At 49.2% G+C, this 16,924-nt stretch overlaps 1 protein-coding gene across 4 annotated transcripts in view; it reads left to right on the forward strand.

Moving 5' to 3' along the window:
- FAM110B (family with sequence similarity 110 member B) overlaps window positions 1-9,631 on the forward strand; it is a 134,859-nt gene extending 125,228 nt beyond the window's left edge. For all 4 annotated transcript variants that reach the window (XM_061172008.1, XM_061172009.1, XM_061172007.1 and 1 more), the window contains one exon: window positions 6,608-9,631. In XM_061172008.1, the coding sequence (XP_061027991.1) occupies window positions 6,944-8,056 (1,113 nt within the window). In that variant the 5' untranslated portion in view covers window positions 6,608-6,943 and the 3' untranslated portion in view covers window positions 8,057-9,631. The remainder of the gene's footprint in view (window positions 1-6,607) is intronic.
- The last annotated feature ends 7,293 nt before the right edge of the window (window positions 9,632-16,924 follow it).

Consider the following 16,924-nt stretch of genomic DNA (forward strand, 5'->3'; position numbering starts at 1 on the left):
CCATTACTTCCTTTAACCTACAGAACTAAGCATTTAATTTAGGAATACATCTTGCTTCTAAATATAATTTTCACGATGGCCACACATTGTGAACTATTTGCGATGCGTATTAAGGAGATGACAAGTTTCCTCCTGAAACCCTGCTGTTTACAATCGTCTCGGGCAGAGGGAGGACAGATGTGTGAACGTGCACAGCTGGTTCGGAGGGGCTGCCGTGGTTCTGTTTGGCTCAAGCCTGGGGTGCAGAGGAGGAAGCGAGGGAAGATTAGAGTGTGTGCTTCTTGCCCACACACCACGTGTCAGCAGTCAAGCAGGAAGCCCGGAATCATCCTCAACGGCTCCCTCACCCTCCACAACCAGACCAACACCAAGTTCGGCCCAGTGCAGGTCTTAAACATCTCTTGAAATTGTCCACACTTCTCTCCATCCCCAAAGACCCCCTCCTCATTAGGGTGACATGAATGAGAAGTGCCTCTGTGCCCTTATTTAACCTTCTCAAGTGCCCTGAATAGGTAGGTGGTATCATTATCCCCATTTTAGAGATGGGAAACCTGAGGCCCAGGATGGAGAAGTGACCTGCCCAAGGCTACTCAGCCCTTACGGGGCAGAGCCAGGATTCGGGCCCACGGGCCGTGCCCAGGGGGCCACCGCTCAGAGCCCACTGCCTCTCCCTCCCCTGGGCAGCTCTGCCGAGCCTCTCTGCAGCTGTTCCTGCTCCCCCTCTCATCCTGGTCCCTCCCCACAGCCAGGGGAGTTCTTAGAACTACAGACCCGACCCTGTCACTGGTGCACGATCACCCTCTAGGGCTCCCCCATTGCTCTGCATGAAATCCAAAGTGCATCTGCCCCACCCTCACCCCAGTAGGTCTGTCCCCGTCCCCCCGCCACCAGCACTCTGCACCGGCTGTCGGGTGTGTTTCAGGTTTCTTGAATGAACCACGAACTCAGTGGAGAGCTTCCCTGAGGACGGATGCCCCACGACCGTGCCTTTACTCCAGTTCTTCCCTCCTGCTCTGTCATCTGACTCCCGAGAAGTGGTTGGTGGGGAAGTGCATTGTGACAGCCCTGCCACACTGATCAACATTATTTAATTAATATTCACTGTATGTATTTTGAATAGTTTTTTCTAAATTGTCATGACTTTCCTGTTTCTTTACGTCTTACGCGTAATTGCTCAGTCACTAGGTACTAATCGATTGATTCAACCCAGCCCACAACTCAGTAAGCTGAAGTAGATTCAGCACTCTTAGATTTTGAGTGCTTTTCTCTTACACGTGTAAAGAATTCAAAAGTTAACGGTGTCATGTGAGACTGCATTCTTACTTCAATTATAAGGAGGTTTCTCTGCTCTTAAATGGGAAAAACCAAGAATACAGTTATCAAGGTGGACCCAGTCAAGTTGGAATCTTACGGCCAAAGTCAGTAAGCACAGATGCTGTTCCCAAAAAAATCAGAAAGCAACATGGGACAAGTTTACCCAGATTGTAAATGTTTTGTGATCTGAAACGAGAAGAATCGGTTCTTCCAGAGCTCTTATTAACCTCAAAGGTAAATTGCTTCTTTTGCTCTTTGCCTCCAAGAGTGTTTGAGCAGGGCTTCCCTGGTGGTGCAGTGGTTAAGAATCTGCCTGCCAATGCAGGGGACACGGGTTCGAGCCCTGGTCCAGGAAGATCCCACGTGCCGCAGAGCAACTAAGCCCGTGCGCCACAACTACTGAGCCTGCGCTCTAGAGCCCACAAGCCACGACTACTACTGAGCCCGTGTGCCACAACTACTGAGCCTGTGAGCCACAACTGCTGAAGCCCACGAGCCACAACTACCGAAGCCCGCGCACCTAGAGCCCATGCTCCGCAACGAGAAGCCACCGCAATGAGAAGCCCACGCGCCGCAACGAAGAGTAGCCCCCGCTCGCCGCAACTAGAGAAAGCCCGCGCACAGCAACGAAGACCCAACACAGCCAAAAAAAAAAAAGAATGTTTGAGCGGAAAGCATTTTCAAGCTCACCGAATTCAACACATTCATTTTCATAGATGAGATCCAGACGCCGAGATGTTAGGTGACTCAGAGTGGAATTAGTCAGACTTCCTCCTTAAAGCAGTATTCCACCTTTTTTCTGCCATAACACATGAGAAATGACCAGTTTTCACATATTTGAGAAACTTCTACAGGTGAATCTGGGATTATGTTCATTCCCAGGGTGCTGGCTGTAACTGCAGGACTCTCTTCCTGCCTGGAACGTAAAGATCAATTAGGCGTTAATTGTCCGTTTCTCTTTACTTTACCAGAAGCACATGGCCCACGGTGTTTTCTATGATTGAATCTTAAAATCAAGAGACACCACACAGAAATCTGGGTTTGCTGTGTCAACTGTGAAAGCCATTCCCCGCGGCAGCCCCGTAGCTGGAGGCCCCTTCACACAGGCCACAGTCACCGTGATCCAACTGACCTCGGAGGCACTGAGGCTCACGTTGCCTGGGTTACAGGAAATTGGCTTTAAGCCTTTTTCACATAAACTGTGTGTACGGCGGCTCACTTTCTATCCCTCACTGCCCCCAGGGTTGTAAATGCCCTGAGACCAGCATGCTGGGTCTCCCCAGTGTCACCCGTCAGCCCAGGTCCTGGTCTCTACCTAACTGCCCCCATGAGCAGCTGGCAGATTTGAAGTTAGACGGATCCAGGCCACTTTGGTTTTGGAAGTTTCAGTTCTCTGGGATTGCTGTTTCCATGTCCCCAAAGCCCCAGACTTTTACTCGTGTAAGAGACAAGAAAGCCTGGCTCACGTTCTCCGTGCCAGCATCTAGCACTGACTCTGATGCTCGCTGGTACAGGAGTGAGATTCTTTCCATTTCCTCTTGCCACTCAAAGGCTGGACCAGCTTCCCGGGCATCACCTGGCATCTGGTGAGAAATGCAGAGTCTGGGGTGTCCAGCAGACCCCCGGATGCACAGGCACATTCAAGTTTGAGAGGCATCACTAGAGCCAGCAGGAGTCACCGTGTCTTTGCCCCTGTGTCCTCTGCCCCTGGCTGGCTCTGTGCCCCATCAGCCCTCCCCATGCAGGTAACATGACCCCTCCGGCCCCGGTCCTCCATCGGGAAGGAGCTGCTGAGGGAGCTCTGCCCACGGTGACCCCCGCCCGGGCTGCTGTTGAGTTCACGTTGCCCTGACTCAGAGGGCCGCTCTGTCCCTCGGTTCTGCCACATTTTTTTCTCCAATCCATGTTATGCTTTCATGACATTTTTAAATGGATATTCAGTGGGGTAGAATGTAGGCAAAATGGTCTGTGAATGGACGCTTCCCCCAGGCTTGTGTTCTCTCTCCTTAGCCCTCCATCAGGGATCAAGCAGGGCTGGATAATTACTTTTGTTGATGAAACCTCACGTGGCTGAGGTCGAATTTTTCTGAAACGAGACGAAGAGGCATAGAGGCCGCTTCAGGCCTGCTGCCAGCAGTGCCCGGGCCTGTCCTGATGTCAGGGGCCTGGGCAAGGCTGCCATCAGCGGAGGACCATGTGCTCCCTGAACACAGGCCATGGTTATCATATTTGTGACATCACGATGTAGCTCCAGGTTTCCAGGTGTCTTGAATGTATCTGCTCTGCATCACACCAAAGTCTACACTCCAGAACTCTGGGTGGGTCTGCACAGCTCCGTCCCAGCCAACACTGTTTGAACATCAGAAGGTAACAGAGCAGAAGTTAAGGATTATGTCACAAGAGAAGGAGCAGCCTTTGCCACCTTCATTATTTTTGAAGTAGTGCGTTGGCTAAAACAGGTAGGAAACATCACCTGCACCGTATTATTATCCTGTAGCACCCCACCAGTTCCTACAGCTTTTTCCGTGGCTTTCAAGCCTTCTGATAAGATGCTCTCCTCCCCACCTCCAGGAGTTTCAATTGGAACGTTTCAGCTGTGACCACGGTCATTTCTAAACATCACCAGTGTGTTGACAGTTATTAGGGAAATTGGGAATGACAAAGCAAAGACAGATGGAAGAGGGGTAGAAACAGAAAGGAAATGGAGTGTAAATTAGTTACAAATAATGACTGTTTTTCTAACATAAACTCTCACGCTGGTTTTGTGTCTAGTAACTGCTTCCTCGGGTGGATGGCGTGCAGAATGGGAGGGCTTGGAGGAGCCATCCTCTGGCTCCTCAGGGTGCCTCTGTTCACCCATTCTCAGGCCTTCTTTTCCATGAAGACAGAAAGCAGGGCGGGAGGAGGACGAGCTTCCTGGGAAATGCTTCCTAGAAAGTAGCCTGGGAATCCTCGGTCCCGAGAGTGCAGAGAGATGACTTTCATTTAGTTCGGAACGGCACCAAAGTCCCCCTGGACAGACAGCTCGGCACACTGGAAAGTCGGTCAGTAGCGGTGGCCGTTTGGGGCTTCCGGTCCGAATATGATGGAATTCGAAAAGAACACGGTCGTGCGGGCCAGCGTGAGCTTTACCGCCAGTGACCGTCACGTGATCACTACAACTCATCATGTGAAGAACCTTCTCCTAAGAACAGTGAATGCCGGAAGCATAGAAGAGTTCACAGGCCAGTATTCCCATGGGCCTTTTTTGAAACTGGAAATAACTCACTTGTCCTTAGCTCCTCAGAGCCACGTGCTTTTAGAGGGAGAAGGACTCGTGGGAATCTCGTCCAAGCACTCGTGTCACAGATGAGGAGCCAAGGCCCCAGGGGAAGGGGCAGAGGCTCTACCTCCTGTCACCTGCTGGGCGATCTTCCCCCTTGCTGGATGTTTGCCCTGGTCCTTAGGCACAAAGGTCACAGGCACAGATTTCCGTGGTGTCCTTCACTCTGCCCCTGAACCTTCTGGCACTGTCCCCTCCGTGGACACATTTTGGAAGCTGCAGAGGTAACCAGTGAAGATGTTATACGCGCTCGAGAGAAACAAGGCCTGTCCTGGGGGCTTTCAGGTGCCCTGGGGGTGATCCAGCGGGGTTGCCTCAGGGCCCGGGCTCCGCTTCCTGCTCTGGCTGCAGCCCCCTCCTGGAGGACCAGGCTCGTCCTCCGGGTGAGATGTATGCAGGGTCGTGGATGAGCAGACCCGAGGATCTGCACTCCTCCTCTGGTATTTCATTCAGAATATGTCCAAAGAAACAATCTTACTTCCTCTTCATGAGAGGAGGTGATTTTTTAAACTAAATTGAAGTATCATAATAGAACCGCACAATTAAAGGAAATCATTATGGAGGAATTGCCTTGGGGCTTCTTACATCTTGCATAGGAAAATATTTTTATTAGAACGAATCCTTCTGCAGATTACCAAAATGGTCTCTAACAAAACATGACGATGGGTGTACTTAGAGATTAAGAGTTTTAAAAGATGTTAAGGAAAAATATTAGCCCCCCCGCCCCAAGCTTATTTTAAGACACTTCATTTTCTTCCCGTGAGAGCAGATCATTTTACAGTAATACCGCTTTATTTTGTAACTTAGTTATTTGACAAGTTAGTGGACTACATTATTCTCTTAATACTCCTAATTACAACCAAAGATGCTGAAAAAGTCTTTCACCAGTGCTTTGGAAGGCTGAGGCATCCATCAGTGCTCTGTGCCAGCAGTGACAGGCAGAGGTGGCTGGTGCTCAGAGGGCTGCAGAGATAAATGCTTCACGGTATTACGCTCTAAGTAGAAAGACTCCCTCAAGATTTATACTGGGAGTGTTGATGAGTGTTTCGTTATAGTGGGCTTGGGTGGGGGCGTGAGGGAGTCAAGTTGTTCAGAAAGCCATAAATAAGCCCCATGAATGCTTACCTATTATACAAGTTTTCCATAAAGTAACATATTTAGGTTTGATTGACACCTTAAGATTGTGTTCTTAGTTCTCTAGGGGATCTGGGAAAATACATACCACAAAGAAACTTGATTCTGCTCATTGTGTGAAAAATTTGTGGAGCATTTATAATCAGAGTATCTATTTATGTGGTTGATCTAGAAGTACTTCTAGGTTTTTTGTTTGGTTTTTGTTTGTTTTAGTTAAAAAATAAGCTTGTGTTTAATGGGTTGAACTTCATACACATTCCATGCGCAGGAGAATGTGTTTTCAAATATATTGGTTGGCAAAAGTAAGATAAACATGTTGACTTTTTAAAAAATATTTTCGTGTTTACTGCCGTTTCTTGCCCATCTTTTCAGTTTTTGAAGAGTTGGGTGCTTGTTGAAGCGTTAGGAGAGATTGATAGAAGTCTGAAGGTTTGCTTCGTCGCAAAAGAGGCATATTAGACGTCACCGATGCTGTAGCCTAAAGCAGCAAAGGGATTCTCAGGAACCCAGTGGCATTTCATGAACTGGGAACGACCCGCATTTCTGCACTCGTCTAGCGTTTCCGGGGTTTGGGTATAAGTGATGCCAGCCGGGCGTGATCGGGAGGCGGGTCTCCCCGCTGGGAAGGCGGCGGGAGGAGTTGGCGCGTGGGAACCCTCTGCCGCTCCTTCTCCGAGCGCGGGGCGCGGGGCGCGGGCCTCGTGCGGCCGCCGGGATCGCCTCCCTCCCGGGCGGGCGGCGGGGGTGCCCTGGGGCGGGGGCGCGCGGCTCCGCCGTTGCTGCAGCCGTGATGTCACTCGCCCATCCTAACCCGCGGTTGGTTGCTGTGTGTTTCAGCTCTGCCTGCAGTCGAACACAAAGACCTGGAGGAGACTCCCACATCCTTCGGGGAGGAGAAAGGAGGCGGCGAAGCAGCTGAAAGGAACTTGGGGCTTGGGGCCTTTCCGCACCGGGCGGCCGGCGAGGCGGCGAGGGAACTAAAGCCGCGGGGCGGTGAACGAGCCGGGAGATGAGGCGCTGCCGCCGCTGCTGCTGCCGCCGCCGCCGCCGCCGCTGACACTCGGTTCCGGACCGTCCGCTGCCCTTTGTGCCGCCCGCACATGTGTCTGCCCGGCGCATCCGGAGGCGCGCAGACGAGCATCCACCACGGCCGCCGGGGAGAGAGCGCCCGCCATGCCCACGGAGAGCCTACAGACAGGTAGCATGGTGAAGCCGGTCAGCCCCGCCGGCACCTTCACGTCGGCCGTGCCCCTGCGCATCCTCAACAAGGGGCCCGACTACTTTCGCCGGCAGGCGGAGCCCAACCCCAAGCGACTCAGCGCCGTGGAGCGGCTGGAGGCCGACAAGGCCAAGTACGTCAAGAGCCAGGAGGTCATCAACGCCAAGCAGGAGCCCGTGAAGCCGGCCGTGCTGGCCAAGCCCCCCGTGTGCCCGGGCGCCAAGCGCGCGCTCGGCAGCCCCACGCTCAAGGGCTTCGGCGGCGGCGCCAAGAGCGAGGGCGGCGCGCCGCGCGAGACCCTGAAGCTCGAGATCCTCAAGAACATCCTCAACAGCTCGGAGGGCTCGAGCGCGGGCTCGGGCCACAAGCACGGCGCGCGGAACTGGCCGGCGCCGCGCGCCGACGCGCCCGAGCTGCACCGGCACTCGTTCGCCGAGTCGCTGCGCGTGCGCGCCACGCCGGGCCGCGGCAGCCCGCAGGAGGGCGGCTCGCACGTGGGCCGGCGGCCGCTGGAGCCCGCCGCCGACGCCTTCCTGCACGTGTCGCACAGCTCCTCGGACATCCGCAAGGTGACGGGCGCCAAGCCCCTGAAGGCCATCCCCTGCAGCAGCTCCGCGCCGCCGCTGCCCCCCAAGCCCAAGGTCGCCGCCCCGGCCGCGGTAAGGTCCCCCGAGGCCGAGGCGGCCGAGCCGGCCTGCGGGGTGGGCCGGAGACCCTCGCTCCAGCGGTCCAAGTCGGACCTGAGCGACAGGTACTTCCGGGTGGACGCCGACGTGGAGCGCTTCTTCAACTACTGCGGACTGGACCCCGAGGAGCTGGAAACCCTGGGCATGGAGAACTTCGCCCGCGCCAACTCCGACATCATCTCCCTCAACTTCCGCAGCGCCAGCATGATCAGCTCAGACTGTGAGCAGTCCCAGGACAGCAACAGTGACCTTAGAAACGATGACAGTGCCAATGACCGGGTGCCCTATGGCATCTCCGCGATCGAGAGAAACGCTCGCATCATCAAGTGGTTGTATAGCATCAAACAAGCCAGAGAGTCGCAGAAGGTGTCCCACGTGTAAGAGGAAGCGCGCGCAGCGGAGGGAGGGGGGTCTCGGTCCGTGCCTCGGCAGTTATGGAGGTTGTGAAGTCTCCTTGCAGTGTTGTGAGCTTCTCCACTCTCTTTGTGTTGCTTGTTGTTCAATGTCTTTCAAGTTGCATGCCCCCCCAACGTGGGGACTGACCTGGCGTCCTCGGCCACCATCGCTGCAGAGCCTGGCCGATCGCTCGTCATCCGCCAGAAGTTCCGGGCCAGATTCACACTAGGGCTTCGATCTTCAGCAAAACTGTTTACAAGGAAAACGATATACAACTTCTTCAATATTTATGTGGTTCCTGTGTTTTTATATCCCGCGCTATGGTGTCTTAATTAAAAGTTTTATCCACTGGCTTTTAAGTTGGGAGTAGCATCTTTTTGAAATTAAAAAACAAAAAAGCCAATCTGCCTACACTGGAGACCGAAACAGTGGGAAAATAAATGGGGTCTGCTTACCAAACAGATAGTGACTGACCCAAGAGAGAACCGGGCTGGGCTTTCTGAGGAAGAAAGTGGGGACCCCGGTGTTAATCATGTAGGTATTGCCATCCGCTTGCCACGTACTCAAGTAAGGGTTGGGGCGACGGTGCTACGTACGTTTTGTGTCCGATTCGGTGTGTAAATGTTGGTGGTTCTGTGTAATGCTGACCCCAAGGAAAGACAATCAGATACAATGAAGGTGATTAAATCCGGAGGTTGGGTGTTGGCGGGCTTTGTTGATATTGTTCTGATTTAGGTTGATTCAGAAATTTCCACTGTTAATCTTTTGACAGAATGGCCGCCCTAGAGCTGATACTGAATGTCTTTTTTTTTTTTTTTTTTAAGTTGGTTTTTTGGTCAAGAACTAATCCCATGCGGATTCTCTTCCCTCCCTTTGTTGTTGTTGTTGTTGATAAAGGGAGAGAGGAGTGGGGCTTGGGCAGGTGGGAGCTATCTGAAGACATGAACACAAACGGAAATACCAGCCATATCGGTATAGAGCCTCCCATTCACAAGTCAATACCTTTGGTAGCTGAACCAGATCTGAGCAGCTTGACTGTACCCTCACGCATGTGTTAATCTGTCAGGCTGTGGACCTTTGTTACGGCTCTAGGAAACTGGAAACACGACTCTAGGTAGCTTTAACAGCCTGTGGTCCCTAGCGCTGCATATCAGCTTGTTCCTTTTCCCCCATAATCTGTCCTCCAGGTGGTCTAGTTAGGTGTCCATCAGCTGCTGTAGCGGAGAGGTCCACCTACAGCTTCCTTGCTCTTGTAGACACGCTCTGGCGCTCCCAGCAGCACTGCCTTAGGCTTCATCAGCTAATAGGACACTTTCTATGGTGTAAATGCTGTAAGACTTTGTACATACTTCAACTGTTATGAAATCTTTAAGAAGAAAAAAGGAAAAGTTACTCTAATAAATAGCTCTGGTGCAGGCACTCATGGTGGTGGTTTCTTTGTCCTTTCCTTTGCTCCCTCCATGGAACTTTCACCTTGGATCGTGAGCCAGAAGCAGATTTTTGATGGTCTTGAAGGAGCAGCACTTCATTAAGTTATTTTCACCATGACAGTTATTCTGAACAGCCGTGTTCTTCATTGTAGTTAGAGCAGTGTGCTTTTTGCTAAAATAGTTTCATCAAGGTTCCTAAAATATGCTGCTGCTGCTTTACTTAGTTCACACTTTCAGCATTTTTATCTTTTCTTAAATATCAGAATTTTTCACGTCTTCCACCAAACTCTTCAGTTGTAAATATTTGTGAGTTCTGACGGTAGAGACATACTTTTGAAATTTATAGCCTTGTTCTTATTTGTACAAGTCCAATGTCATTAACATTACATGTGCTCAGACACTGGTCCACTCATTCATTCATTCATCCATTCCTCTTTCAAAAGGGCGTTCGTTGAGTGATTCCCTTTTCAGGCCTCACCGTTGACCCGGGACTGCTGTGGTCAACAACACAGTGTCTGCCTCAAGGAACTTAGATTTTCACTTTTACTTTAAGAGAAGAATCATTCCTCTCAATGGACATGTCTTACCTCCTGTTATTAGGACATTGAGTATTCAACAGGTATTTAATGAATTAAGTTATTTGAAGATTAACATTTCTTTTAAAGTTCCATATAACATGTAAAAGGAAAAGAAAGGATTATTTTTAAAGTTTCAGAAACAGAAACGATATGATTCCCAACTCTTACCGTTCACAAACGTTTTCCTTTTGAAAATCAGATTTGGTTCCTTGACTCTCCACTGGTTTTGAATTTTTCTGGTTCTCTGCTTAACTTCTAGCTCAACTAGAGCTCTACTTTCCTTAAGAAAGACTTTGAAATACTGCTATGAGTGGTGATAGTACAATGTATTCAAGATAATAGGATGAAAGTTTTATATTTTTATATACACACACATGTTTTCTTCCCTCACCATTTGGATAGAAATGTGGCCATTTAAAATATTCATGGCTTAGCATTTATATATCCATCTCTTTCTGGGGCTATTGAAATACTAAAGATAGATGTTATTTTCCTAAGGTAACTGGTTTTGGGGGGAGATGAGTACTTGGCAAATTTAATATCCCTGCCTATGCTGATTTTGTTTGAATCTCCCAACACTTCAAAACCACCTTTAATCTGTGTTCCAACAGAGCTGTAAATCACCCCACTATAGTTCAGTCTAATCTTCCGGGGCCTCTTTATACCATGGACAAATGTGAGGCTTTGGGTTCCTATGGAAGATGGGAGTTCATTATTTTCTTTTTGTTCTTGAAATTAGAGTTTCTATAAAGGACAATTTCAAATGCTTAATATTAAATCCTGAGAGTTAGACATTTTCTACTTGTGAAGTCCTCTTTGCAAAATGCTCACTTTTGTAGCTCATGGGATTAAGTATCTTGAGTGTGTGTGTGTGTGTGTGATGATGATGGTACTGTTGGTGTGAATATACGGCTGTAATATAGTTCAGCCCACTTTTATTACCCCACACAATGCAGGGTGACACAGGATTGCACTACATGGCTCTGGAGACTGGTCATTTCTTTTTTCAAGCCACCATGTCTTAAGACAGTCCTCCCATATCCATCCCCTCTGCTGTTGCCATAGTTCAGGCTCTCATCTTCTCTTAACTGGACTGTTGTTCCTAGAACTCTGTAACTGGAACTCCCCCTCCCCACAACCAGCCTCTTCCCATCCCATTTCATGCCAGGGATATCATAATCAACTCTGATGATGTCACTCCTCTATGCAAAAACAAGCTCCAGCTTGAATAAGTTGCTAATAGGATAAATCCTAACTTTTTGACAGAGAAAGTCGGGCATTTCCCTCTCAGACCTCATCTTCTGTGTCCCCTTCAGCCACCCAGCCTAGGCCTCCAGGCTCCAACCAAAGAGAAGTTTCCACTGGGGACTTTTTACCACTGCATCAGTGATCTATGGCTGCGTAACAAATTTCCCCAGTACTCGGCAACTTAAGGCAATAAATATTTATTATCTTGGTTTCTGTGGATCAGGAATCCTGGAGTGGCTTAGCCAGTTGGTTCTGGCTCAGGGTGTCTGGTTAGACTGCAGACAAGATGTCAGCCAGGGCTGCATCATCTGAAGGCTTGACCAAGGCTAGAAGATCTGCTTCCAAGGCGGCTCACGTGGTGTTGGCAAGAGTCCTTACAACATGGCAGCTGGCTTCCTCCAGAGGGAGTGACCCAAGAAAGCAGGGAGGAAGCCACAGTGCCTTTGGTGATCTGGCATCCTAAGTCACACACCTGCACCGTGCTCAGTTCATCAGGAGAGTGTCGCTAAATGCAGCCACACTCATGGAGAGGAGAGTGAGGCGCCACCTTTTAAAGGAAGGAAGATCAAAGAATTTGTGGACTTGTTTTAATATCGCCATTACTGCTGAGTTGCCGTAGCTTTTCATTCTGTGAGGAATGCTTTCTTCTCCCTCCTTGGCCTCACAGACTCGACTATCAACCACTGTGATATTTTTGAGTTTCAACATTGCCTTTTCCAGTTAGATGATCATTTTTGTCATGACCACCATGGACCCAGCCTTTGCTAGACTGCATGGGTGCCTTTGTGTGAATTTTGAGACAGTATACTTTCCTCAAAACATTTTATCTTCTGCCCCAGGGAGGAAGGGGGGAACCTGTCCTAATAAACACACAAATCTCTGATGGTTACAATGTGAACTATGGCCCGAGAGTCGGGCACAGAAGCCCAAGGTGTATAGTAGATGCTTAATAAGTGTTGATATTTTTAAGCTATCACATTTAAGTCCTATACTAGTTACACTATAAATGTTATCACAGTGAACCCAAGGTGATAATTACCAACCCATTTTAGAGATGAAGAACCTCAGTTCCATAGAGATTAAAGCCCCTTAACTAAGATCCCAGGGGAAGTAAGTGGCAGAAGGGAACTTGAACTCAATTCTGTGGTTCCTGCTCTGCACTCCCTACAGCCCAGCTCAAGACAAGCACAGGCGGACTGAGTGTGTTGTACTAAAAACCAAAGCGCCCTTAAATTCATCTGGATAATTTTATCTGCCGCCTGTGTATACAAGCATGTCTCAAACAGTCAGATTTTCAGCAATTTCACTCTTACCCAAATGGTAACCAATAAAATTTTAACAAAGACTTCAGCCCACTGAGTTCAAAGAGACAAGTCTATAGAATCGCGTTCTTTCATTCTTGAGCGAGCCATTTTGAAGCCCCGTCCTGTCTTTTTTGATCAAGGACTTTGAGAAGGGCAAACAGTGGAGGGAAAGGTCTGGCCACGATTCAGCAATCAGGAAACAGGTTTTGACGATTTGGTGAATCAGCATCACTCCCCTGTCCCAGCCTTGGAGATGTACACAGTGTGTACTGACCAGAAGATGCACTGGGGAAGGAATAAATGGGTGAAGGGTGCTCCAGAGGAATGGAAGAGATTCTTCACCGAGAAAAGACGACTCACCTCACCACGATTTTTTTTAATATAAATTTATTTATTTATTTATGGCTGCGTTTGGGTCTTCACTGCTGCGCGCGGGCTTTCTCTAGTTGTGGCGAATGGGGGCTACTCTTTGTTGTGGTGCACGGGCTTCTCACTGTGGTGGCTTCTCTTGTTGTGGAGCACAGGCTCTAGGTGTGCGGGCTTCAGTAGTTGTGGCACACAGGCTTCAGTAGTTGTGGCACAGGGGCTTCAGTAGTTGTGGCTCGTGGGCTCAGTAGTTGTGGTGCACGGGCTTAGTTGCTCCACGGCATGTGGGATCTTCCCGGACCAGGGCTCGAACCCGTGCCCCTTGCATTGGCAAGCGGGTTCTTAACCACTGTGCCACCAGGGAAGCCCTCACCGTGATTTGTGAAATGTCCACCCTCCTTGTCCACTTAGCCCTAGAAGATGACAGAGAGTTCTGCCGGCTTCCACTCTGCTGTCCATGAGCTGCCCTGCCAGGGGCCAGAGGCTCAGCGGCTACACATTTGGCTCTGGACAAGTCAGGTGCACAGAGGGTTTCTCGGGTGTTCAGCTCACGCCCTTGCTTTGGCAGAAACCCAGCAGAAGGAAAGTCCAGAGGGAGAGGGACCTCCACAGCCCTTTGGAGCCCCCTTCCTTCAATAACTGAGACCCATCTGCCTAAAAGTTTGCCTGCACTCCCTCATCTGTGAAATTCGAGGGAACCAGCTGATGTGTGCGTTCTCTTCGGGGCTTTGCGACAGCACCGAGGGCTGTTTGGGGAGCATCAGGATGAGGTGTGGGGAGTGAAAATTCAGATAAGACTAGGCTGCTCTTGTCCTGGCAAGCAGGACAGCACGCAAGGCCTGACGGGGGCCAAACACGTCACTGACGGGCATTTCATGCACCAGCTGCCCCAGCAAGTTTTAGGTGGGGGAAGAGATGAAGTCGATAAAAGGATTCTTCTCTGAATGGAAGGAATCTCCTGAAAACTTTCAGGTTGTCAGAAGCTGGCAGAATTCAATGTGGCCAGGTACACACCATGTACAAAGCTCCAAGGATGATAATAATAATGATACAGTCTTTCACTAGCTGGGCATTTCATTCATTGCACATTCATGAAACAGCTATCAGGATGTCTTCGACGCAATGCTAAGCCCGTTGTCACATCATCTTACGTTACTCTCACAAGAACTTTGGAAATAAATTAGAATCCGTTTTGCTGATGAGATATCTGAGGATTAACCAGCTTCTCGAAGGCACACGTCCAGTAAGTGGAAAAAGTGAAGTGAAAACCCAGGTTAATAAAGCACGTCCTAAGACTCATTCCACAATGAATGTTTAGCATCTAGGGTGGCAGGAGCCATTTTTGCTCCTTTGCAGTAAGTCACCTTGCAGAATATTTCTCAGAAGCTTAAAATACCATTGCATATCCTGGTTTGTGATTTTCCATACAGGGAGTGAGTCAAAACTCTTCATCATATTTGATCACATCAGGACTGAAGCTTCTGGGTTCTTCTGAGAGACGTTAGTGATCCACTGTCTCTCTCCAACTCAGTTCGCAGCGGAAGAAACAGATGCAGAGAAGTAAGGCGGTGGGTCTCAGGCAGGGCTGAAGAGCAGTTAGGTGGCAGACGGGGGTAGAGCAGAGGAGCCTGGTGCCCTGGCACCTCCACCAAGTACCAGGCTCAAGGAGCGGCAGGACTGGGTACCACTAACAATTCCATCATGCGACGCGATTAGCATAAACTCTGTTGTTCCTACGCTGTGTTCCTTGTCTCAAAAACTATCAGATATTTAAAGAAATTTCAATTAGGAGGCTTTCTGTTAACATACATTAACTATTTATTAATCCTAGCAGATACAAAACACTATTAAAAGATTAAGAAATTTCTCTAGGGACGTTATGGGCAATTTTGGAAATAATTACCACTATTTTAATATTAGTGTAGTGCCTCACCCTCCATTGATGCCCTGTGTTCCTCAAGAGCTTAGGAACCATCGGACTTCCCTGGTGGCACAGTGGTTAAGACTCCGCCTGCCAATGCAGGGGACACGGGTTTGAACCCTGGTCCGGGAACATCCCACATGCCGCGGAGCAAGTAAGCCCGTGCGCCGCAACTACTGAGCCTGCGCTCTAGAGCCTGCAAGCCACAACTACTGAGCCTGCATGCCACAACTACTGAAGCCTGCACACCTAGAGCCCATGCTCCTCAACAAGAGAAGCCACCGCAATGAGAAGCCCGCGCACCGCAACAAAGAGTAGCCCCCTGCTCGCCGCAGCTAGAGAAAGCCCGCGCACAGCAACGAAGACCCCACGCAGCCAAAAATAAATAAATTAAATAAAGTTAATTAATTTTTTAAAAAAAGAGCTTAGGAACCATCTTTCCAGGCCTGATGCCTCTGCCTCCTGTATCCCTTGGGGCAGACGTTGCCACTGTTTGCAATATCCATATACCTCTCCTCTGGGCTCACAAGAAGGTTGCATTGTCACACCCCACAGCGTTAGGTGTGGCCAATGAACCATGAATGGAAGTGACACATGTTATAGCTGGGAGAGCCAGTCCCAGCTTTGCCATCTTCTCTTCCCCCAAACATGGCAGCCAACAAAATTCCCGAGAGCAGAGCTGCCATCAGGACCCTGAATGAAGACAATGTGGGACAGAGCCCTCTGCCCCCAACCCGGGGGATGAACTTTGACCTTGTAAGCCACTGAGAGTTTGAGGATTGTTTTTTGTTTTTCTTTTGTTTTTTGTTTTCTGCAGCACAACCTAGCCCATCCTGACTGTTGCCTCAGGGGAAAACCAATACAGACATGGCAGCAAATACATAAAAGACCACCATGGTATTCCTGCAGGGGGCAGAATCAAATGGCCAGGCTTAACACGTTATTTCTCAAAGTGTGCCCCCAAAACACATTTGAATTCCCTGAGGTTCTCAGTACAAAGCAAATTCCTGAGCTCCGTCCGCACCAGGTCTAGGAATCTGCTTTTTTTTTTTACAAGTACCCTCCAAAAGATTCTTAGGCGTTAAAATTCTGGAGTCTCTACTTTCACAAATAATCAACTTTCAGTGTTACTAACTAGAAAACTGGTGAAAATGTTACAGTTGCCAGATATTTGAAAATACCTTTGTTACATTTTAGAATCATAGTTACAAGCGCTAGCCTTTTGGAGTCCAATTTTCAGAAATGAAAAATACATTCAAGACTACCTGCCATAAACAGGACTAATTACTATAGTTCAAAACTCTACTGTTTGGGGTGGGCAGGGGAAGGGGAACAAAAATCGAAGTCTGCAGACATGATTTTCATCTTGACTCCCTCATTTGTCCCAAAGGTCAAGGAGTAGCATACATACCTTTTCTTTGCCAAATTACAAAAGCTTACCCTTTACATGAAAATACGTAGTCAACATGGCGCTGCTGGGTAGTAACCATTGAAGGCCTCCTGGCCGACTGTCTCCAAGGCGTAGAAACACCTCCCACTTTTCAATGTGTGTGTGCTGACCTCTCAGCCATGGGTTCACCATCCTGTTCTCTGACGGCTCTGCTTACTGGGGTAGAGAAAAAGAAAGCAAGCCACGCATGAATGCAACTGCTGCCTGCACTGAGTCAAACTGCAGTGGCTCGTAATTGAGAACATACGGAATTTCAACTGGGGAAGGAAAGTCCGACAATGCCTGGCTTCACAGGTTTCGCCTTCATATGTGTAAATAAGTCTGAAGCTTTCGAGGATTTCTAGGCGTCCTTAATCTTTTCCAGTTTTTTCTTCTCTTTTATAATCGATGGAGAAGAGCAGCCAGGTGAGTCCTTTATGTGCATCACGAGCTCACCTTCTGGCAGACAGGCTTCCAAATGCTTCAGTCACATCCCTTTCCTCTATTGAGTTCTAGACCGTTTTAAGGACTTGAACTACTGAGCATTTTATTTTGGTGGAAAAAGGTGAAACATTCA

The sequence above is a fragment of the Eubalaena glacialis genome, chromosome 17 (assembly GCF_028564815.1).
Source record: "Eubalaena glacialis isolate mEubGla1 chromosome 17, mEubGla1.1.hap2.+ XY, whole genome shotgun sequence".
NCBI lineage: Eukaryota > Metazoa > Chordata > Mammalia > Artiodactyla > Balaenidae > Eubalaena > Eubalaena glacialis.